This window comes from Leptonychotes weddellii, chromosome 2 (genome assembly GCF_054177405.1).
Source record: "Leptonychotes weddellii isolate Sample4059 chromosome 2, ASM5417740v2, whole genome shotgun sequence".
Lineage (NCBI taxonomy): Eukaryota > Metazoa > Chordata > Mammalia > Carnivora > Phocidae > Leptonychotes > Leptonychotes weddellii.
The window spans coordinates 59,557,619-59,583,590 of record NC_138370.1 but is presented as its reverse complement, the minus strand read 5'-3'; the positions used below and the strand labels follow the sequence as shown (position 1 = coordinate 59,583,590).

General features: G+C 35.0%; 1 protein-coding gene across 2 annotated transcripts in view; it reads left to right on the top strand.

Annotated features, from left to right (window-relative positions):
• Positions 1-25,199, top strand: part of GLRB (glycine receptor beta) — an 85,438-nt gene extending 60,239 nt beyond the window's left edge. For both annotated transcript variants that reach the window (XM_081811530.1, XM_081811538.1), the window contains 3 exons: positions 2,987-3,139; positions 12,711-13,003; positions 23,888-25,199. In XM_081811530.1, coding sequence (XP_081667656.1) covers positions 2,987-3,139; positions 12,711-13,003; positions 23,888-24,184 — 743 coding nt within the window. In that variant the 3' untranslated portion in view covers positions 24,185-25,199. The remainder of the gene's footprint in view (positions 1-2,986; positions 3,140-12,710; positions 13,004-23,887) is intronic.
• The last annotated feature ends 773 nt before the right edge of the window (positions 25,200-25,972 follow it).

Genomic DNA, 25,972 nt, shown 5'->3' with positions numbered 1-25,972 from the left:
AGATGTTACAAAGGTGGAGAGATATATGGGAAGACAAGTATACAAAAATACGTAAATTGCAAGCCTAAGTGAATAATAATGAAATAAAACCTCACAGGAAATAGAAAGTAAATTGAATTTGCCAATGAACATTTATATCAATTAGCTGCCCACCTGCCTCTCATAAATGTAACAGTACTAGGAAAAGATCAAAAAGGATCAAGAAATGTTTCTCATAAAATTTTATGGAGCAAATCACTATAATATCCAAGCATGTATTTTATTGCCAAATTCATCCCAGTCCTGGGAAGCTCCCCTCGTGGGTGCCTTCATAAAAGGAGGGGGTGGAAACTGGCTTCAGAGTATAGGATTCCTGTTATTTAGGCTGTCATTTAAACGTGGTGGAATGGAATGCAAAAATTCATTTTAAAGTGAGCAACTCTACAATAAGCTCTTGTAATATTTGTGACAATTTAGGCTACCTAAAAAGATGCAATAAGCAAATACATTTTGTTCTCTATCTCACAGCACTAGGCAAACACAAAATGAACTTGAATAAATGATGCTATTGCAAAGCCAGGTACTTCAGAACCACTTTTAGGAAATACTGTGAGCCTCTTAATTGCAGAAAATTGGACTTATAAAAGATTATATTTTGGAAATTTTGCACATGATTGTTAGTTAGAAACATGTTCTTGTTTGTCCAGGCAGGAAGTTAAGATGAGTGGTGGGAAGAGAAAAGGGAGGGAGTTCTCCTTGTTTGACCTCTTGTATCTTTTTAAAACCTATGCACAATTTAAATTAATTGCCTAGTTTTAATAAAATTAAAATTAAAAAAAATGACAAACATGCTGCATTTTGGGGGGGGGTTGTTTTTTTATATATAATTTGGAAACATTTGGCATAATTAGAATTTACTTCAGTTCCAGTCAGCTCTTTATTTATTTATTTATTTTTAGATTTTATTTATTTATTTGAGAGAGAGAGAATGAGAGAGATCACATGAGAGTAGGGAGGGTCAGAGGGAGAAGTAGACTCCCCGCCGAGCAGGGAGCCCGATGCGGGACTCGATCCAGGGACTCAATCCAGGGACTCGATCCAGGGACTCCAGGATCATGACCTGAGCCGAAGGCAGTCGCTTAACCAACTGAGCCACTCAGGCGCCCCAGTCAGCTCTTTATTTTTGTTACATGTTAGCCCCACAATCTTTCTAATCTCTCAGAGGTAGCAATGATTATAATTCATACTGGGAAAAGGATAGATTTCTGGTCTAAGTTATTATTATTATTATTTTTTAAGATTTTATTTATTTATTTGACAGAGGGAGAGACAGCGAGAGATGGAACACAAGCAGGGGGAGTGGGAGAGGGAGAAGCAGGCTCCCGGCTGAGCAAGTAGACTGATGTGGGGCTCTATCCCAAGACCCTGGGAACATGACCTAAGCCGAAGGCAGACGCCCAATGACTGAACCACCCAGGCGCCCCTGCACCAGAAGACTTCTTTTTTTTTTTAAAGATTTTATTTATTTATTTGACAGAGAGATACACAGCGAGAGAGGGAACACAGGCAGGGGGAGTGGGAGAGGGAGAAGCAGGCTTCCTGCTGAGCAGGGAGCCCGAAGCGGGGCTCGATCCCAGGACCCTGGGATCATGACCTGAGCCGAAGGCAGACGCTTAACGGCTGAGCCACCCAGGCACCCCAGGTCTAAGTTATTTAATAAGAGGATGTGAATAGCTGTTTTTCTGAGCATTTTTTAAGACCCTATTGTGTGCTAGTACTGCCATAGGTACCATTAGTGAATGAATTTGAAGATCGTTCCAGTGCCAGAAGTGTGTGTATTCTTACTAATTAGGAAAATCAGATAAATATTACTTTTAAAATATAAAACAGTAAAAAAGTAATATTGTCCTTTCCCCATAATTATTTTATTTATTCATTGATTTATTTGTTTCAGCATTTTGAAATAATGATGTTGAAGCTGAACACAATTAGAGACATTTTAACTTTCTGTTATTTTCACATAACCTTGTTTCTTTTGAATGGCAAATGACATTTTTATCAAAATTAAGCACTTCAGGCATTAAATACTATATTTAAATTGCTAACTGAAAGGGCTAAAGCATTTATAAAAAAAAAAAGTCTCAAACATCTAGAAGCGTCTCTCCTATTCTGGTGCTAGAACAATATCTTGTCACTTATTTTGTTTCTCAAGTCGGCAAAGGCTATGATGAGGCTGCACATAATTTGTGATTAACTTGGGGGACTAGTTGGTGTCATGGCATCTCTAGAATTATGTTGTAGGGCTATTTCTGCATTTGTCTCAGCTTGTGACAATGAAGTCCTTTCCCTCATAAGGCATGTTTGAGGGCCTGGAGTGGAGGAAGGGAGAGAATTGAGAGGAATATCAGATATCTACCCTTTATAATCTTTTATCTCTATAGAATGAAAACATGTATTTCTTATCCCTGCTAAGATTTACTTCTAATACACTTAATTTTTTAAGGTTTAAATATGCATAGGAGTTATCGTAGACTGCTACGCTTTCTAGATAAGAAGTGATACATGTAGCTGAAAAATTATAATGACAATACATAGTCGTGGAATGTTTCTTTTTAGATTTGTTCCACTTTGATTTACTGCTCCCTATATGACCCCCTTAGATCGATTGCTCTGAGAGTGCCCGTGGGTAATGAAAAGTTTAAGTTCATTGCCAGTTCCCTGAACAAAGACTTAAAAGCTGAGACACTGACATAGTGGAGCAGCATGTGGTGTCTATTTCTCAACGTCATAATAAAGTTGTGAAAGGTCAGGTGAGACGGGTCCCGTCGTGTCAACCTTCTACATCAAATAAATTATATATTTATAGGAACAAACTCTTTTTGGGGAATTTACCTTGTGAAACTGCCTCAGACAGAAGTGACTTACAATTTACAGGTACACTATTGGTTTTTGCCGTTGTAGGTAGGTGAGCCCCTCCTATTTCTAACGTAAAGTTTGTTTCTGAAAGGGTACTACACCTGTGTGGAAGTCATCTTCACCCTGAGGAGGCAGGTTGGATTTTACATGATGGGTGTCTATGCCCCGACCCTGCTGATAGTGGTTCTCTCCTGGCTCTCCTTCTGGATCAACCCGGACGCAAGTGCTGCCAGAGTGCCCCTGGGTAGAGTATTCGTGCTTCTTTCTCATGTTGGGAACACGTTATGTCCTTGCATAACTCGCTGTATAATCAACTATTTTAAAAAACAGACTTTTAGAATTGAAGGCAACCTTCCTCTCATCTGTTTTTAGGCTTTCTTCAAAACTTGACATTGAACTAGATTTTCTCAATGTTTATGCACTCAATAATTATACTAAGTTTTTTTTTCTTTTCGTATCTTTGGTTAATCTATCCTACTTTGACTTTCATGCAATAATTATTACTAAGTAATTTTCACAGATTAACTAAAGTCTAAAATCCCCAATAGTGCCATACTTAAACACAGAACTATTATGACGGGAATCTTTCTAAATAATATTGTCTACTATCTCATACTCATCGCCAGGGAATATGTGGTACTATGTATCTTTTTAAACATGACTTCATGTCATTTTCTTAAACATCAATTACTGTGTGCTCTGTCATCAGGAGTGGCTAGGGAGAAGAAGAGCTGGTTATCCGTGCTCCCCCATTTGTTATTTTTAATGCTCTGTCACAGAGAAATAGCATCAGCCAGTCTTGAAAATTGTGTGTATATAGGGGTGAAAAAGTCTTTGCTTCATGAAATAATCAAGAGCTCTTCTAATGGGTGAAGTGAATAAACTTAAAAATAAGGACATTGTTACAACAAATTTTGATTGTTTAGAGTGTTTTAAAATGTTTCATTACTGCGTGAATATATGTGTGTGTGTTTTCTGAATATCACCTGGAACTTATATAGGTAAGGCTGTGGGATATCTGACCTCTTAGTGACTGACTGGTTGCAGCATTTGATTTTTTATTTCCATTGAAAAGACCCTGTGCAAATCTCCCTCCTGACATATTGAGGGAATTAAATGAAATACAGATTTTAAAAAGTAGGCAACCAGGAAGAAGCAATGAAAATGACAGTTTTACCTGGATAAGAAATTTGATGGTTTATATTTAATAAGAGCCACAGAGACCAAATCTACATCTTAATAACCAGGAATGTGGGAAATTTCATCCTAATGGTTATGTATCTGGAATGAAGACAATGACAACCCATTGATTAACTCCTTTAGGGGATGAGAGTGAACTATGTAGTATACTGCACTGAGAATGAAACTCCTAAAAACTAGATTTGTATCCTTAGACTTGTCAAAAATATCATGCATTTCCCCCCAAATAGTTAATTTTTTGCTTATTAGTAATATTGTACTCTTACACAGTGATAAAAATTGAAATGTCAGACTTCCAGGAGTACCCTAGAGACATTTCAATCCCTGACATATTCTTGAAGGATTTTTCTCTGTAAATCCCTTTCCATTACAGGACTTCTGTCATAAAGTCCCTAAACTGTCCACTTAACATCCAGTAGAACTGTTGTATGAAGCAAATGTGTTTAATGGTTTAAAGTCAGTCTCTTCAGTTAAATCTGGATTTGAATTCCTGCTCTCTGCTTACTAGTTGTGACAATTTAGACAACAAACAGATCTAACCTCTTTAAACATACTCTTAAAAAATGTCAGTAGGGATGAAAAAATACTCAAAGGGTTAATTGGAGGATTGAAAATATGAGTGGAGAGTGCTTATTACACATTCAGGAGTTAATAATATGCCTCATTTATACATTACATTATAGTTTATAAAGCACTTTTACACACTTGATTCATTCAGCAAGTATTTATTGTGCACCAACTATGTCCTAAGCAATATTCCAGAAGATAGGCATAGAGTTAAAGTAAATAGCAAATAGATAGTTAATGAAATAGATAAAAGGAAAACACTAAGCCTCAATGAGTGTATTTTTTTGGAAAGAAAGAGACACCAAATAAGTACAATATGTAATATATAAGATGGTGACATATAACTTCCAGTTATAGAACAAATAAGTCATGGAGATGAGAAGTACAGCATAGGGAATATAGTCAATAACATTGTAATAACAGGGTGTGGTGAGTGGTGATGGCTACATTTAATCATGGTGAGCATTGAGCAATGTATAAAATTGTGGAATCACTGTGTTATACACCTAAAACTAATATAACATTGTATGTCAACTACACTTCAGTTAAAAAAAATTCCTAATGCCCAGGGAGTGGGTGGAAAGTTGATGTAGGGACAGAGAGTTCAGGGACAGCAGCCTGCTTGTCAGGAATTGCTCAGAGAGAAGTGATATTGGATAAAAATGTGATGGAGGTGAAAAAATGAGTCACTGTGGATATCTAGGAAAGAATGAGCTGGGATAGTGATCATCAAGGCCAACATTCCTGAGGCAGGAACATGCTTGGAATATTTTGGGACTGCCAAGGCCAATGTGGCCGGAGCAGAATGAGTGAAAGAATGATTAGTAGATGAGGTCAGAAAGAGAACAATGGTGAGGGGACCATGTAACATCTCCTAAGGCATTCTGATGATTTTGGCTTTTATTCTGAGTAAAATGGGAAGCCCTTGAGGGCTTTTGCACATGATTTGCTTTAAATTTTAACAGATTCTCCTTGCCTGCTTTGTGTAGAACCCAGTAAAAGGAGGCTTGGGTGGAAGCAAGGAAAGCAGTAAGGAAGCTATAATAGTCCAGGTGAAACAATCACAGCATTGCCAGGGGGTAGAGATGCTCATAAATAGATGATGGATATGGTAGAGATAAAGAGTGTTGTAAATGTGTTGTATGTAGGATTTAAGAAAGCAGACTCAAAGCTGACTTCAAAGGTTTTTCTGGCTGAGAATCCAGGAAGATGAAGCTGCCACTAAATTAGATGGGAAAAGCTTCGTGTAAAGTAGGTTTGAGAAGACGGGCAGACCAGGAGCTTCTTTTTGGACATGTTAAATCTGAGGTATCTTTTAGGTAGTGTTATCAGGTAGTCAGTTGGATATACAGGTCTGGGGTTTTTAGGAGAGATCAAGGCTGGTGGTAAGAACTTCAGATTTATCTGAAGTTGCTTATGTTTATATTTGTCTTTAAAATGATGAGACTGGAGTACAGGTACAGAAGACATCTAACAACTCAACCCTTGAGACTGAGAAGATGAGTAACAACCAGCATGATGTAGGTTCCTGGGAGCCAAATGGAGAAAGCATTTCTCGGTGAAGGGAGTGATCAGTCAAGCTGCTTATAAATCAAGTGAGTTTGGGGCTAAATATTGTCATTGGATTCAGCAACCTGGGGAAGTCACTGGTGTCCATGATAAGGACAGTTTCCATAGAGTGACAAGAGGAAAGCTTGGTTGGAGTGACTTCAAGAGAGAACAGGAGGGGAGGAACTATTGGCATCCAGTATAAACAACCCGGTGGAGATTGTTAACTGTAAAAAGAAAAAGAGAATAAGGAAATAACTGGGGTGGGAATAGGAGTTGAGAGGTTTCTGGTTTTTGTTTTTAAGGTGGACAAAATTACAGTATGTTTATTTTTGGTGGAAAACAAGCATTAACAAAGGAAAAAATGAGAGATGGAAGAAGTACAGGAGCAGAGTCCTTGAGAAGTGAGAGGGGATGAGATCTGGTAGACAGACTGGCCTTTGCTAGGACAAAGTGGATTTGTCCCAGGGATCAGCAAAGGCCTGATAGTAAATATTCCATGTTTGTGGGCCATATGGTTTTTGTTGCAACTCCTAAACAATAGGAGTTGACAGTACATACTTGAGTGGATGTTGGTGTGTTCCAGTGCCCTGTGCATCAGTTTACTGTCCCCTTATCTACAATATCAGGAGAGAAGGCAGAGTATATAGGCTTAGACAGAGAGAGGTGAGTAGATATGGTAGTGGGGGCTTGTAAATGATTTTGTTTTCTCAATAAAATAGGAAGAAAGATCATGAGTTGCCAGTGAGATAGGGTAGATTATTGTGAGTTTGAAGAGAGAGAGAAGGTAGTGAATGGGCAAGGGGTAGGGACATATTTATGTTTTTGACATGTATTCATGATGTTGCTTATGTTTATATTTGGCTCTATCTTATTTCTGAGCAGTATTTCATAGTATGGATACAGCACAGTTTGTTTTTCCATTCAATAATTGATAGACATTTAGATTGTTTCCAATCTGAATAATGTTATTATAAATAATGTTGCTATGAATAATTGTGTACAAGTCTCTGTATGGACATATGTTTTCATTACTCTTGGGTAAATACCCAGGAATGAGATTTCTTGATTTTAAAGTAAAAATATGTTTTGCTTTTAAAAAAATAATTATTTTATTTTTATTAAGTTTTTAAATTTTATTTTAATTCCAGCATAGTTAACATACAGTATTATATTAGTTGCAGCTGTACAATGTAGTGATTCAACTGTTCTATATATTACTCAGTGCTCATCATGATAAGTGTGCTTTTAATCCCCTTCACCTATTTCACCCATCCCCTCCTTCCTTGTCGCCTCTGTCGCCAGTCTGTTCTCTATAGTTAAGAGTCTGGTTTTTGATTTGTCTCTCTCTCTCTCATCTTTTTTTTCTTCTGCCCATTTGTTTTGTTTCTTAAATTCGACATATGAGTGAAATTGTATAGTATTTGTCTTTCTCTTATTTCACTTAGCATTATATTCTCTATCTCCATCCATGTTGTTGTAAATGGCAATTTTTTACTCAACAGTGAAAACCTGAAAGCTTTTCATCTAAGATCAGGAATAAGACAAGGATATCCACTCTTGCTATTTTTATTTAACATAGTATTGGAAGTCCTAGCCAGAGCAATTAGGCAAGAAAAAGAGAGAAGCATCTAAATTGGAAAGGAAGTATTAAAACTGTCACTATTTGCAGATGACATATACAGAAAACCCTGAAGACTCCATCAAAAAACTGCTAGAATTAATAAATGAATTCAGTAAAGTTGCAAGATACAAAATCAACACACAAAAATCTGTTGTATTTCTTTACACTAATTATGAGCTATAAGAGAAATTAAGAAAATTCTATTTGTAATTGCATTAAAAAGCATAAAATACTTAGGAATAAATTTAACCAAGGATGTAAATGAGCTGTATATTGAAAACTACAAGTTATTGATGAAATAAATTGAAGACAATGCAAATAAATGAAAAGATATTCCATACCCATGGATTAGAAGATTGATATAGTCAAAATGTCTATACTACTCCAAGCAGTACACAAATTCAGTGGAATCTCTAACAAAATTCCAATAGCATTTTTCCCAGAAATAGAATAATTCTAAAATTTGTATGTAGCTACAAAAGATGCCAAATAGCCAGAGCAGTCTTGAGAAAGAAAAACAAAGTTGGAGGTATCCACATTCCCTGATTTCAAACTATACTACAAAGCTATAGCAATTAAAACAGTATTGTATTGACATGAAAAATAGACACACAGATTAATGAAACAGAATAGAGAACCCAGAAATAAACCCATGCATATATGGTCAATTAATTTATGGCAGAGGAGCAAAGACTATATAATTGAGAAAGGACAGTCTCTTCAATAGTGTTGGGAAAATTGGACAGTCACTTGCAAAAGAATGAAACTGGACCACTGTCTTATACCATACACAAAAATTAACACAAAATGGATTAAAGACTTAAGTGTAAGACCTGAAACCATAAACCTCCTAGAAGAAAACAGGGGGTAAACTCCTTGACATAGGTCTTGGTGATGATTTTTTGAATCTGACATCAAAAGCAAAAGAATCAAAAGCAAAAATAAACAAGTGGGACTGTATCAAACTAAAAAGCTTCTGCACAGCAAAGGAAACCATCAATAAAATGAAAAAATAACCTACCGAACTGGAGAAAGCAATTGCAAATCATATATCTGATAACTCTAATATCCAAAATATACAAAAACTTACACAACTCAATAGCAAAAAAAACCAAAACCAAAACCAAACAAAACAGAAAAAAAATCCAGTTAAAAAATGGGCAGAAGACTTGAACAGATGTTTTTCCAAGACTTACAGAGGGCCAATAAACACATGAAAAGATGCTCAACATTCTCCCAATCTCATTTTGATTTACCTTTTCCATTGTTGACAAACATGAAAGCTCCCTCTATGAATTTTAGGTAAAGAATTTTGTCTTTAGCTACTTCTTTAAGTATAGAAGTAACTATGCAAGTAACTTTGGAAGTAACTTTTATAAATTATACATAACATTTCCTTTCTCTAGTACATAAAATGCTTTAACTGCTGCTAAAAAGGAATTTTTTAAGCAAATAACTTTCAGTCAAAAAGATTAATAATTTAGGTTACAACTCAGACCTCTAGCAGACCACGCATACATACATTTCTTTCTTGTACTCTTTTCATCTGGAATAAGATCTCTTACAGAAATGTCAAAAAGTATTTTTGGATTCCCACATAATATTAATAATGGTTTTCCTTTTAGTATCCTTTGATTAAGGCATTGTGAAATGATAACATCTTAATATAATTTAGTAGTACTTCTAAATAAATTTTCATTTTATTAATCACAGTTACACATATATGAATTTTATAGTTTATTGCTTAATGAGATAAAAATCATTTGTAGTTTAGATAGGTATGGGAACACTTGCAGTTATTCCTTGACCAGTTCATGGCATTTGTTATTACATTAGCATTATACTCTCTAGCTCCATCCTCATTGCTGCAAATGTGCAAGATCTCATTTTTTTTGATGGCTGAGTAATATTACACTGTGTATATATGTGTGTGTATATATATATATATATATATATATATATACCACATCTTCTTTATCCATTCATCTATCATTGGACACTTGGTTTGCTTTCATATCTTGGCTATTATAAATAATCCTGCAATAAACTTAGGGGTACATATATCTTTTCAAATTAGAGTTTTCATTTTCTTTGAGTAGATACCTAGTAGTGTAATTTCTTCTGATTGGTTTATAATTTATTAAAATTCAGACAGAATTTCAATATGCATTATTTACCAGTGAAGTAATTTTATTTGAAGAATATATTAAGATAATGCCACAGTATTTGTCTAAAGAAATATTATTTGCTCAGATTTCATTTTTTAAAAAGATTTTATTTGTTTAGAGAGAGAGTGTGTGTGAGTGGGGGTTGGGGTAGAGGGAGAGGGAGAGAGAGAAAATCTGAAACAGACTCCATTCTGAGTGCAGAGCTTGAGGCAGGTCTCAATTTCACACCCCAAGATCACGACCTAGCCGAAATCAAGAGTCGCCACTTAACCGACTGAGCCACCCAGATGCCCCATGATTTCCTATTTTAGGATAAAAAAAAATGGGTATTTCCTATTTTAATATGATTTCCTAAAGAGAAGGCATACAGTGATGTTCACATTCTCCTCCTCCATAACTCATCTCCATTTCTATTCTTTCATCTTTGAAATGATAAAAACCATAATAGAATTGACTATCATGGTTTCTAACTTAATACCTGGGATTATAAATACCTCCTTTCTCCCTCCCCCAAAATCTATTAATGTCATATCATTCCTTTTAAAAGGCAATCCCTTCTCTGTTTCTTTGGTCTTCTTTCTCTGACACTCCAGCATTTCTTCCTCACAAAGTTTTCTATATTTTCAACATGACCTCCATCTGCATGATATTGGCTTATCTTTCCTTTTACAAAACTCTCAAGTGCATTGTGCTGTGTCATGGTTATCAATTTTGCGTTTCTTGGCCTTTATCTAACCTAACTCAGTATTTTCATACCAAAGTCATTATCTTTTCTAAGTCTCTTCTTCCCATCTTTCATGGGTACTTTCCTAGTAATCTGTTTTTCAGAAAATTGTCTCAATCTTTTCCTTCTTCCTTCAGTCAATAACCAAGTCTTTTAAAAATGTTCTCTTCAAAATCCTTTTTATATCAGTTCTGTCCTTCTTTTCCTCATGCTTTGTTTCTGCAACTACTATTTTTTCCTTTCTTTGTCTGTTTTGTACATCCCTACCAGAGTAATGTTATTCAACATTCTTTTGCTAATTTCATTTCTCTTCCCTCAGTTTACAGTTCCTTAATATTTTTTACCAAACATGGTAAATTCATTATAGTGCTTTTAGGATCTTCTATAATCTGACATTATTCTCCATTTTCTCATGAAGTTTCTAATATATCAGAAAATATTCAGGTATACTACTAAGTTTGATACATTCTGTGTTATTGAGGAACGTGAAATGCTATGGAAACGTGGAGAATGGTGTGTCAATATAGTCTATCTCAAGGAATTAAGTAAGGCTTGTTTTTGATTGATAGGTTGGCATATAACATTTGATTAAGAATAGAAAAATTGACTTGGAAATATAATTTGCCAAATTAATGCCCATAGGTATAATTAACTGTAGTTTCAAGCGATAAGTGATAGGACCTTGGATTTTTATGTTATTTTCCACTTCCAGGTTAGAAACATTAAGACCTATATTAACTTTTAAAAATATAATCCTATTAATTCTTAATTTTCTTCAGGACTAAGGATAGTCAGGATGATAGCAGATTAGATGTTTATCAAATTTTTATATTCTAAGTAATATTGTTTCCATCTGCTAGAAACCTTTCTAGTAGAGAATGTTTTAACTCTTGAATACATAAAAAAAAACAAACCAACAAACTCTATACCTTTTAGAAGCCACTGAATGCAACTGGTGGAATACATTTTTCAATGTTTTAACTGATTATTAATTCTAATATAGTACCTACCATATTCCCAAGGCAAGAGAAAAGAGAGCCAAGTGCATCTTTATTAGGATAACATATGCATTAATTCTCAGTGGTGGTCAAATCTAGAATAAAAAAGTGCACTTGGCCCCATATGTGAATTGGACTCACAGAGTCAAGGCACACCTGTTTACTACATGGCTGAAAGTGAGTCTCCCTTAACATCATATAAGACTTTTTCTGACCCAGTGTGTTATTGGTAGTCAGTGCCAGTGGGTCATATTTGCCCATCCCCTCTTCTGAAAATATGAAGGAAGGAAGAAAGAGACAAAAGGGAAAGGCTGGGAGTGTGGCAAGTGTAAAGAAAAAGAGGGACATAAATTAATGCAATTTTCCTTTAGGATCTTACAATTATTTGACTTCAATTGATATATAACTAGTTAACTTTCCATAAATGGTTAATATTACATATAGCAGAATAATATTCTTTCCTTGAAAAGCTGAAATCATTTGTTTCCCTGAAATAATCAGGGATGCTCTATCTTTATCTTTTCTATTAGATTTTGTTTTTTAATTGTGAGCCTTATCAGAAAATTGCTTTGTATGTTCTATTCTTGCTCAGGTATAATTCTTCATGGGGTAAAATTCAGTTCTATAACTGTCTAAAATAAAGCTGAAAAATGACATAACTAATTAGAGGGCTTTATGGTTTTCTCTGAGATACTACAAAATAGTTTTAGACATCTATAGTATTTAAACCAGATCTAAATTGTGTTTTTATACCTTGGTTTAAATTTCTGTTTACTTTTAAATATTAAATATTTACAAACATCTCCAATTACATTCACTAATCCTAACATAAAAGGTATGTCAGTATTGTTTTTATACTCTTCGAGCTTAAAAGAGACCTGAGGAGCATTGAAACTTACTGGAGAGTGATACTGTCAAAAAGTAATGTTTGCAGAACATTTCACAGGGGTAAAAAGCAACTTTAACTCCCATTTCTGTTTCTGTAGGTATCTTCTCGGTACTCAGCTTGGCCTCCGAGTGTACAACCCTTGCTGCTGAACTTCCCAAAGTATCCTATGTGAAGGCTCTTGATGTTTGGCTCATTGCTTGTCTTCTTTTTGGGTTTGCTTCACTGGTGGAGTATGCTGTCGTCCAGGTGATGTTGAATAACCCCAAAAGAGTTGAAGCAGAAAAAGCCAGAATTGCTAAGGCTGAGCAAGCAGATGGGAAAGGTGGAAATGCTGCTAAAAAGAATACTGTGAATGGTACAGGGACTCCTGTTCACATTAGCACTTTGCAGGTAAGAATGAAACTATACAGGGAAAATTATTTCCCCCATCCTCTCTGCAGCATCAGGAGAAAGATACTTTTCTCTGTGTGTGAAGGTTTGATAGAATTGGTATTCTGTCATTTTTCTTTCACAGAGGAAAAGGAACTGTACACAGCATACTTTTTTGGCAAAGAAATAAAAAAACACTTAGGTTAAATACTAATTAAGAAAAAGAAATCAACAGCTTATCAAATTTCTAGAAGACTTTCCGTGGAGTTTCATGGTACATTTCTGCTTTGATGGCTACCATTGAACGTGGAGATCTTGCCGAAGTATAGACCTTCCTCCTGTTCCTCACTTGATAAGCCATCACTGAGAGGCCACAGGACTGCCGGGAGCACTGACATTCTGTCATCACTGAAGACCTTAGGGGAGCCCATGCTCTTGATAAAACCCCCTACTGTTCCCCACTAAGTTAGAGAGCTGCACACAGAATATGTCAGGCAGGCTACTTATTTATTGGATGACTGGCTCCTAGAGAAACTATACCCAGAGTCTGGGATCTGTCCAGCCCAGTGGTGAGTGCTTACAGAATTGGACCTTGCTTTATCACTCGATCATAGATCTAAGAACAATAGGCAGTGCCTTTAGATTCTGATAAATTCTGGGGCAGTAGTCTATTTCATGGATTACGAATCACCTCCTCTGCCTATATTATGGCCCCATGTTAATGGGGCCATTAGTCTGTTTGCTAATTACCACCATGTCCCTTACCTAGAATGTTAGACAAGTATGCCACATACACATTTTTAAATGCAAAAGCGGGCAAACTGTTTTTATGTGGTGCTGCCTGAAGCTAGATTTTTTAGAAAAATTACAAAAATTTTTTTTGGTTCTGGTTAAGTCATTAAACTCATTTTCTGCATCTACAGCCAAGACTCTCTGCAATGTTAGTCACTACTTTGTGGGAGGGCTTTTCAGGTCTTATAACTCGTTCATACCCTAAATCCCTTTATGAAGAATGAGTATACAATTTTCATTAATACAGAGCTATCATGACCTTAGGGAGGTCATATATTTGGCATGTCTTTTTCCATCCTTTTGCATCCAGCATGTCTATATCATTATATTTGAAGTGAGTTTCTTGTAGACAACATATATTGTTGATTTATGACTTTTAATCTGCTCTACTACTCTCATATTTTAATTGGTATATTTAGATCATTTAACTTTAATATAAGTATTGATATATTAGGGCTTCAGTCTATTGTTTTGTTTGCTTTCTGTTTCATTTTCTTATCTCCCTCTTTTCTGTTTCTTGCTCTCATGAAGGTTACTTAAACATTTTATAGAATGACATTTTGAGTTTTTTATATTGTTTTTAAGTGTATCTCTTTGTCTATCTTGTTTAGTGGTTGCTCTAGGTACTAATTACATGTACATAACTTATTACGGTTGACTGGTGTCATTATTTTGCCAGTTTGTGTGATGTGTAGAAACATTACATTCTTTTTTTTTAATTTTTTTTTAAAGATTTTATTTATTTATTCATGAGAGATAGAGAGAGAGAGAGGCAGAGGCAGAGAGAGAAGCAGGCTCTCCGCAGAGCAGGGAGCCCGATGCGGGACTCGATCCCAGGGCCCTGGGATCATGACCTGAGCTGAAGGCAGACGCTTAACCGACTGAGCCACCCAGGTGTCCCGAAACATTACATTCTTTAACATCCCTTTAACTTTCTGTTTATGATAGAACTGTAAATATTCTTAGAACCTAATTAGAAAGTGTTATACTGTTTGTTTCACTATCAAACATAGTTTAGAAAACTGAGAGGGAGAAGAAAAGCTTATTGTATTTATGTATCTTTTTGCTTACCATGTTCTTGCTTTTTTTCTGATATGTTTTCCATTGTTTACTTTTAGAGAATTTCCATTATCCATTACTTTGGGTGGTGCTGCTGGTAACAAATTGTTCTAGTTTTCCTTCATCTGAGGAAGTCTTGATTTCCCCTTCATTTCTGAAGGATAATTTCACTAAGTATAGGATTCTGTGTTGACAGTTCCTTTAGCACATAAAAAACATTGTGCTACCTCCTTCTGGCCTCTGTGGCCTCTGATGAGAACCCCACTTAATTCATATGGTTTTTCCCCTGAGGGTAAACTCATTTTTCTCTGGCCACCTTCAAGACTTCTTTTGATCTTTATTATTCAGAAGTTAAATTCTGTGTTTTGGTGTGGATTTCTTTGCGTTTATCCTGTTTGGGATTTGTTCAGCTTGTTTAAAAATGTAGACTTAAAGGGGCGCCTGGGTGGCTGAGTGGGTTAAACATCTGCTTTCAGCTCAGGTCATGATCCCGGGATCCTGGGATCGAGTCCCACCTCGGGCTCTCTGCTCAGCAAGGGACCTGCTTCTCCTGCCCCTCCCCTGAGCGTGCATTCACTTGCATGTGCGTGCTCTCTCTCTCTCAAGTAAATAAACAAAATCTTAAAAAACATTTTTTTTTTTAATGTAGGCTTATGTTTCTTGGCAAATTTGGAAAGTTTTCAGCTACTATTTTCTCTAGTACCTTTTCAGATCTGCTTTCTTTCTCCCATCTTTCTGAGACTCTGATGACACAACTGTTAGATCCTTTGTTATAGTCCCACAGATCCCTAAGGCTTTTCATTTTTTTCTAGTTGATTTTCTCTGTTTTGTTGAGACTGGATAATTTCTTTGGTTATATCTTCTAATTCACTGATTCTTTCCTCTGCCCCTTCCAATTTTCTGTTGAGCTCACCCACTGAGATTTATATTTTGCTTAATGTATTTTTCAGTTTTAAACTTTCCATTTGGTCTGTCTTTTTTCTTTTTCTTTCTTTCTTTCTTCCTTCCTTCCTTCCTTCCTTCCTTCCTTCCTTCCTTCCTTCCTTCCTTCCTTCCTTCCTCCCTCCTCCCTCCCTCCCCAAGACTTTGTATTTCTTTGCTCAGGCTTTCTATTTTTCAAAGGTTTCTAACAAATGTTCATAATACCTGATTGAAACGCTTTTATCATCCATGTTTTAAAACATTTCTCAGATAATTCTAATACATTTTTCATCTTGGTGTTGGTATCTACTGATCGTATTTTTAAAAAATTCAATTTGAGATCTTCTCTAGTCCTTTGTATGATGAGTGATTTCTACTGAAACCTGAACATTTTCATATTATTTTATGAGACTCTGAATCTTTCCTTTCTTGTTTTAGCTGGCTTTCTCTGACTGTGTCCTTCCAGGAGAAGGAAGGGTGATGCATCAGTACTTCCAGAAGTAGAAGTCCAGATCCTCACACAGTGAGGATGGGGTCTCTTCATTATTGCAGGGTGGGATTGGGAGTTTTTAATACCCCATGTGATCTTCACTGATACTACAGGGGGAATGCCCTTGTTACCACTTTGTGGTGATAAAAGTCCTGCCTCTCTGCTAGGCCTCCTATGACATCATCCCCAGTGTAGAAGAGGGGAAGCAGTTTGTTTCTGCTAGGTGGGGGTGAAAGATGCTTAACCATCTGAGCCACCCAGATGCCCCTTCTGCCCAGTTTTTAACTGGATTGTGTTTTTTGATATTGAGTGGTATGAGTTCTAATGTGAATGTTGGTATACTTGGTATTGTCCCGAAGTCCCTTACACTATCCAGTTTTAAAATTATTTTTTCTCTTTGCTGTTCAATTTGGGTTATTTTCACTATCCTGACTTCCAGATCACTGATCCATTTTTCTGTATCATCTAATCTGCCGTTTATTCCCTCTAGTGTATTTATCATTTCTGTTATTGCATTCTTCAGCTCTGGTTGATGCTTTCTTATATTTTCTATCTCTTTGTTGAAATTCTCACTGTGTTGATTCATTCTTCTCCTGAGTTTGGTAAGCATTTTTATGACCATTACTATGAACTCTTTATCAGGTAGATTGCTTACTCCATTTCATTAAGTTCTTTTACCAAGATTTTGTCTTGTTCTTTCACTTAGAACATATTCCTCTGTCTCTTCATTTGCCTAACTCTCCATGTTTGTTACTAAGTATTAAGTAGTTGAGCTCCTTTTCCTGGTCTTGAAGGAGTGGCCTTATGTAGGTGTTGTCTTGTGGAGCCCAGAAGTGCAAATCCTCCTGGTCACCAGAACCAGGTGTTCCAGGAGTACCCCCTGTGTAGGCTATGTGCACCCTACTGTTGTGGTGGGGACATGACTGTTGTGGGCATGTAGTAGGTGGGAGTGGCCCCTGGCCCAACTGGCTGGGATGCCTGGCTCTGACTGCTGCAGGTGCACGGTGGGTGGGGTTATTATCTTGTCAGCTGCAAGGCCTGACCAAGGCACGTGTTGTTTGATGCCCTTTATGGGGCATGCCCTCTGACATTAGCAGTCTAGAGGGAGGATTCCAAAATGGTGTTCACCAATGCCAGCATCAGCATGGCAGAACAAGGTAGTAAAAATGGCTGCCTCCAGTGTCTAAGTTCCTGGGGGAAGAGAGGCTCAGCTCTCTCCTGTTCTTGCACTGGTTTCCATGTCAAGTGAGTCAGCACGTGAGCCTTTTAAGAGTGGGTTTTTCTGTTACTATGGTTCCATAGTTTTCCTGGCCATATTCCTTACTAGTTTTCAGAGGTTAGGTATTTTGGGGACTCATGTCTCCTGTGCAGAATCTAAGGGTTAAGTTGCATGATATGGAGCTCACATCTTTCACTCCTCAGGATAAAGCTCTATACCTTTGAGATCCCTCCTAAACATGGAGTGCTGTGCCTGAGGTGTGGTTTTTTTCCCTCAGCAAGACCGTATCTCTGCCTCTTCTACCCATTTTGTTGATGTTGCTTATTGCAGGGGCTCTCTTCATCCAATTTCTTGATCCCCTTCAGAGGGAATTATTCCATATGCAGATGTAGATCTGTTATGTCCATGGGAGGGATGAGATCAGGATCTTCCTAGGCCATCTTGAATTCTCCCCAGAATCATGTTCTTTGGAATTCTTAATCTCAGGAAACAAACTGAGGGTTGCTGGAGTGGTGGGGGTGGGAGGGATGGGGTGGCTGGGTGGTAGATATTGGGGAGGGTATGTGCTATGGTGAGCACTGTGAAGTGTGTAAGACTGATGAATCACAGACCTGTACCTCTGAAACAAATAATACATTATATGTTAAAAAAAAAAAAGATAGTAGGAAGGGAAAAATGAAGGGGGGGGAATCAGAGGGGGAGATGAACCATGAGAGACTATAGACTCTGGGAAACAAACTGAGGGTTCTAGAGGGGAGGAGGGTGGGGGATAGGTTAGCCTGGTGATGGGTATAAAAGAGGGCACATTCTGCATGGAGCACTGGGTGTTATATGCAAACAATGAATCATGGAACACTACATCAAAAACTAATGATGTAATGTATGGTGATTAACATAACATAATAAAATTTAAAAAAAAGAATCATGTTTTTTTAAATTTAGCTTTCAGGCATTAAAATAATTACCCAATGAAGAAAAGTTCAACATATTTAAGAACTTCTGTATTTTAATTCTTATTGTGTTTAGGGTTGCTAACAGAAACACACGTGTTTGGATTCTGAAACTATTACATTTTGCTACAAAAAAGTCATAGAGTGATGCTTAGGGAGTTTAAAAGTTGACCAGAAATTTTAATCTCCAGAAATAAATGTAAATTATTCTTATTGCTTACAGGCCAAATGCAATTTCTAAAATGAACATTGTACCTATGTAATATTTGTATCCTGAGATAGACTTCAAAATGAGAATGAGTAAAAAAATAGCATCTTTAATATATACATCAAACTTAGAGCAAATGTGTAAGCTTGATAAATTCATAAGACTGTTACACATTGACATAAAAGAATATAAAAAAGAGAAATTAAAAAATTGTTGTCTTTTTAATTTAGTGGTTTTGCTGTGAAAAAAGTTTCTGATTTCAAAATGCACTCGTTCCAGTGTACTTTGCTTTCAAAACATAAACTTTTGCAAAGTAATTTCAATGAAATTGTTATTGAAACCCAAGTTCGGCTGCTTGCCACTCAAAAGAAAGTACTCAAGAGAAAAGTGTTGGTTGGAAAAGAAAGATTGCTTTATTTAGGAGGCCAGCAACCTGGGAAGATGGCGGATTAGTGTCCAAGGACCATCTCTGAGGTTCCAGGCGAAGAAATGGGGTTTTTAAAGGGGAAATTCAGGGAAGGAGATTACATACATATTGATGAAAAGGGCAGGGAAACTTACGACTATTCATGAGGAAAGATGAACCATACATATGAGCAAACATATATGTAACATAAATCCCATGTTCACTTTGGGGTGGGGACTTAACACCAGAAGGAGGCAAAATTCAGCCCCTGACATCAGGAGGTTATCTTAGGACAAGGAGAAGGGGCTGTGGACATGCTCTGAGAGCTGGTATAGACTGGAATGGGGTCTTAGTCTCGTTATCTCTGTTAAGGAATGTGGGGCCTTGCTTGTCCATAGGCTGGCACCATATCAGTTGACCTTGCGTTCAGGCTTCTGCAGAAACAGCTAGTGGATCTGTTAGTAGGGTCTGAAAAGACACAATAGCTGATTAGGGAGAAACAATTCTCTGAAAAACAAGCTTTAAACTTTCTGCTAGTTTCAACCTCATGAACCCTCTGGGGTATGGTTTCAAAATGTTATGTTATTTGTTTTTAAACAGAATAACAATAGTTATTAATTAAAGCACAGTGAAATTTGGATTATAGGTAATTTTTGATCATGCTGATCTTTTAAAATAATACTGTGTTTGTGAAGGAAAGAAATGATTTTAAAAAGTGTAAGAAATAAGAAACATCAATGATAATGTGATCCTGCTTCTAGCATATTTTTATAATTTTGCCTGCATATATAAATTTGTCGTCATACATACATAATTATCTAGGTTACCCCCCAAATTTAGTACTTCCTCAACCATTACAGTATTTTACCTACTAATTTGTTTGTTTACTTGTATAACCTTTTTAAATTCAACAAAAATGTTGAGGACCTACTGTTGTTAATATCATCCTCTTCCCAATGCCCAGTATGTGCCATGTGCTATTCATAAGAAAGATATTGTGAATAAAAGACAAAAAAAGTGTCTTTGCCTTTGGATTTGAACAATTAAAAACATAAAACCTGCTGTTCATACATGAATGAGATGTTGTTTCCTATGGTAATGTTAGGTTTTTAAAAAATAAGGAATGACTTAAATTTGGTAAAATATATAGAGATTATTCCCTTCTGAACCTATTTTTATTAACTGCAGAAGATACCATTATCCCCATGAAATCATCTGTAAGTCTTCTGGTCAAGAGATATTACATAAGGAGATTTGCTTTTAAATGTGTGACTCAAACTGAAAAAGACCACACAAAAAAAAAATCTTAAAGGTTATAATTTGAGGAATTAGGAAGTTCTTATCTGCATCATTTTTTATTCTTGACAGTTTCATTATCATACTACCTCATTTTTGCTACCAGTAATTTTCAGGAATGACAAGCTTATATGATGAAGATAAATGAGACACATATTTATATGAGGAAAAATTGAGAAATTATAAATTGGAGATTAATATAACCAAGATCACTTTTAAGAATGTGTTATGTAGGGTTACGCTCTTATTAATCAGGAGTTTATTGAATCCCTCTTGATGTGATATTATAATTGCTTAAAATAGTATGACATTGTAAATATTTTTGTACTTTTATATACATATTTATTATGATAATTACGTGTAGAGTATTAACTAAAAAAAGTTATGTTTGTGTAAAATCTTCAATGAATGGAAAAAGTGAGACCAGCCATGAATCATGACCTATTTAAGGAACCTGAGGACTTCTTATTTCTTATTTAGTTGTGTCACATAATTAAAAGATATTTCTATAGTAGAGGTTCTCTCCTTCAGTACACACACACAACTCCACTCTTTTCAAATAAAAGAATCTTCAAATACATTTCTAGAAGAGATTTTAATACATTAAATGATTGAAGATTTAGTATAACTAAATTGAAGCTCTTTGGAGTGCTTTTCTATGTTATTATTTTAACATGGAAGAAATTATTCTTCTTTTACTGACATGTGTACATAATATATTTAAATAATCTCTCTGAATAAATATAACATCTTATGTCTACATTTTGAATAAATTGTGTAGATTAAATTCTAAAATTGTTAAAATGGCTAGCAGAATCTAAGAATATGTTTTTGTAAATAAAACAGATTAGGAAATTTGAAGTATTTATGTGTGACTTAGGTTATAGTATAAATATAATTTGATTACTTGTTTAGTTATTTATAGATACTAAAACTATACCTAGAGCTGTGTATAAGATTTAAAGTAAATGCATTTCTATAGTAAATATGTATGGCTTTCTTTGTGAAAAAGTAAAAAAAATGAGAAGCATGCTTCTTAAGTCTATTGGCAGAAGCTAGAATACCCCTTTGTTTTGATAAGTGGATTCTAAAGCACAGTTAGTAAAAAACTTTTGGAGTAGAGAATTCTAAAGGGAGAAAGCAAGATGGGATATCCATAGAGTCCTAGATTTTGAAGATTGTTCTGAGAGTCTGAGGAAAATGCAAAAATTTGATATGTAGAGTCTATTCTCAACCTCTGTTCCAATCAAGGCAGCAATTTTACTCTTCACAAAAGTTCACTGATATATTCTGAGACTTACTCCTCAAATACCACTGGAAAATTAGAGCTTTAAATGGAAGGAAGGTGTGTGAGAGTGAATGTGAGTCTCTGTGTGCGTGTGCATGGTGGTGGGGTTTAAATGACAGACTCCTTACTGAAAATGGCCTCCTTACTGAAAATGGCCTTTTAAAATTTCAATTTGGGGAATTTAGATGGAAGGTGTAAAAGTAAATTTTATATATATATATATATATAAAATATATTTTCTATTATATATAATCATAATTCACAATATTCACATATTTGTGTATATATTCAAATATTTCTAACATTCATATATAGATATTCATAATTTTATATATATATGATTTCCCAAAGTCATATTTAAATAATTTAGATTTAGTTGCTACCTTTGTTCTCATTCCAACTGACCAGTCCCTATTTTATGCCAGATATTTTCCTAGACACAGTGCATAAGTTGATATGGACTAGACCCTGGACCTGTGGTTGCTCAATCAAAAATAGCTACCTCATTAAGACATACTCTTTTAAAGTCAGTTGACTTCTCACAATTGGTAAATTGTAACTGCACATTAGGAAAGGGGAGGGGGAATCCTCTTTCTTAAGGTTGGCCTCTGTTAGCTAAACAAAGTTCCATCAAAGCATCTAAATATGTTAATATATTGGTGTTTCACATCTTTTTTTTTCTTAGTATGAAACACTAAGAAAGGTAAAATTCCCCCAAAAAAACATATAATAAATAAATAAATAGGTAAAATTCCAGCTCCAGAATTCCCATTCCTACTTATCAATAGTTTGTGTATTTTTGTTTAGTTATATTTATATATTATATTTATAATATATATATTTATATAAACATATTTTTTAATAATTCTTAGTAGGATTGTACAATATCTATGTGGTATAAAGTATATCTGAATAAAGCCAACACTTATATACCAGCTTAAAAAATAACATTACCAGTACATGTTCATAATTGAAAAAAAATGGAAATAATCTACATGTATAATGATGGAATATGCACAAACACATTTTAGCTTTTTTTTTTTTTTCCACTCAGTATATCTTAATTTCATGTGCTGTCCACCTCTAAACACTGCCATCTGGCTCTTGCCCAGAAGATATGACTCAGTGTTTGTCCAGATAAAAGATAGGGTCCTGCTACCTGAAATACTGCTGGGAAATAATTTGTGTTACTTCTTACATTAAGCATGAGTTTTACCCAGCCATAATCTGGTAAAAGGTAAATAGAATCTATATAACTAATCATTGTATTATACTAATAAGGCAAAACCTAGAGTAGCTATAGTATACTAACAGTATATAATGACAGGTTTCCTTCTTCAGTAAAAGCGATAAATATCAATAATGGAGATTCCAAAAGCGGATCACAGAACTCAGGATTAGGAACAGTAGGAAATTAAGCGGTAGAGTCAAGAGCTTACCCTTCTGTGGCCTTTTGTAGTATCAGTGCTATCTTAAGACGTTGGGGTTGGCATCTATTTTTTTTTTTTTTTCTGAGAGCATTTCTGATTGCTGGAGAGAGTTCAATGTGAAATAATTATTTTGTATATTATAGGGAATGGATTTAAATTTAATAGTTCAGAGATCGTCAACTGAATAATCTCTGTGACATATGATCTGGATGAAATACACACAATTTCTTTGGATTCTCTGAGTGTGGTTGGCTAATCCACTTTAATCAACAAATTAGGAATGAATGCCTTTCATCAGTAGATCTTTGATTCATGATCACTGTGACCATCTTTTAGTTCCTATTTGTGAATGCAGTTTAGAGACAGAGTCTGTCTCGTTGAAGAGAGAAATGCCTCAGTCATTTATAAACCACCATCTTTGGAAATAGAATCCATGGGGAAGTCAAAGGTTAGAAGTACCAGAAGATTTCTGTAATCCATGTATTGTGGTAATATGGCCTGTGTCAGGGTTAAATATTGGATTGTAATTTATTGGTATTTCAACTGAGAACTCTCACAAGCCTGGAAGCACCTAAGATAAATGTTGATCTGCACTTTGAGTCTCTTGACATAAAGTAACCTATCAAAAGTTTATTCCATGACATAAGCCTTGTTATATGGGCAACATTTTAGAGCCCTAAATGTTCAGGTAATCTGATGGCATAATCAGTTACTATTGATTCTTTTTGTGAAACAGAGATAATAGTCAACTGATTAAACCATCAGATTTTTAAAATATCCTTTTGAAGAGATGTTTTATGAATAGAAAAATGCTAAATGTACTCTGTCCTTAACTTTTATTCTCAGGTTGGAGAGACGAGATGCAAAAAGGTTTGCACTTCCAAGTCTGACCTGAGGTCTAATGACTTCAGCATTGTTGGAAGCTTACCAAGAGATTTTGAATTATCCAATTATGACTGCTATGGAAAACCTATTGAAGTCAACAATGGGCTTGGGAAATCTCAGGCAAAGAACAACAAGAAGCCGCCCCCTGCCAAACCTGTTATTCCAACAGCAGCAAAGCGAATTGATCTTTATGCAAGAGCATTGTTTCCTTTCTGCTTCTTGTTCTTCAATGTTATATATTGGTCTATATATTTATGATAGATCTTTTTCATTTGTGTAAAATAAAATGCCATTTCATTGTGACCGGCCTCATCCATAAATGCCAATCGGAAAATTTTTTGCATTTTCATAGCAATATATTGCATTTTGGATGCCATTTGATTGTAATAAAAATGTGGCACCTTACTTTTGAATGGCAGCATGATCTTGTTACTTCTGTGCTCTACTAATGATGTATATATGTATAGCAAACACATTGCTTTAGGAATAAATGAAGGATAAGCATACTACATAAAATAAAATCCAAACAGTTCTCTTCAGTTAGTGTAAATTGCAGATACTTCAGATGATTCTGATAATAAAATGACGTGCACGCTGGATCCTGTTATGATCACCATTCTAATGTATGTAGTATTTCAAATTTCCTTCCTTGTAACTTTCAGAGAAAGCCATCTTATTCTTGTACAATTTTAGATGGTATTATCACAGATTAAGCAAAGTTATATTACATATTGTTTAAACTTTGTAAGTAGAAATATATCAACTATAATTATGTGGGCTCTGTGGAGAAATAAAGTTCAAAAAATTACTAATTTGTAAAATCAGCTCATTTTAAAGTGTGCCTGTTTTGTCAAAATGCCAGCTTATGAAACACAGTCAGCATTTTGGAAACAAAGGGAAATCTAGATTTATATAAATTCATACTGAATTCTGACTTCTGATAAAAATAAAAATAAAGGATAGATACATTTATTAAATATTTCTGACAAAAGAAATTCTATTTAATCCACCTTAAAGCCTAAATATATTTTCATGGATTTCATTTTGTTGATACAGAATATATAAAATCATGGTGGCTTAAAGAGTCATAAATATTTTAAATTGGACTATAATAAAGGATATGTGATTTCACATAATTTTTAAGAAACAAAGAGGAAAATACCCTATTCCTGGAAGTAACTTGAGTTTGGGGGGAAAAAAAATCATTGGAAGATTTTAACTTCTTTATTAAAATGCTTACATATTTTTAAGTAAAATTAATTTTTTTTCTGAATTTGTTTCTTTTTTTATTTGAATACTTTTTGGATTTACTATAAAACATTTAAAGATTAAGTATGTAATATCTTTGTTTAAGTTAGGTCTCATTGCTAGTTGTATTTTCTTTCTTGCTAAAAGTCTAGACTCCTTAGATTTATTTACTTTGATCTTGTTTGAACCTGAAATAGGCATTTTCTGGTCTATAAGTCTCCCATTTCCTAGTGATATCAATCCAGTGTACCTTTTTATTTCTCCGTAGCTGAAATTGGAATTATCCATAATTCATATAATAACAAACATAAGACCGAGTAAGTATATTTACATTATTTGGAGAGTTTTGTTGCAGCTGAGGGTATATATGGTCAATTCAATGATAAAATGTGTTTAAATATTGTTTATGCAAATTGCTATATGTAATTCAATGCTATTTTATTAAAGACTTTAATTTTTTAAAAGATTTTCACTGATTACCAAATTTTTAAAAAATAAGATGTAATATAATCCTCTGTAGTCCTTCAGCACCCCCTAGTTGCAAAAGCTTAGCCATCTGAATAGTTTTAAAATGCCATAAGTAACCCCACCAATGGACTTGAATATCCTGTGAGGACCCAGGGCAGTAACATTTTAATGGAATTGTGATAGGAAAAAATGCCTTGAGTAGGACTTAAACCATTTACAACTTTTACTTATAAAAATCATATTTGCTTATAATATGTTTTCTATGTTCTTGCAAATTTCATTCATATTCAGGAGTTTGATTTAGATACAGAGTTTTAAGTGGGAAATGTA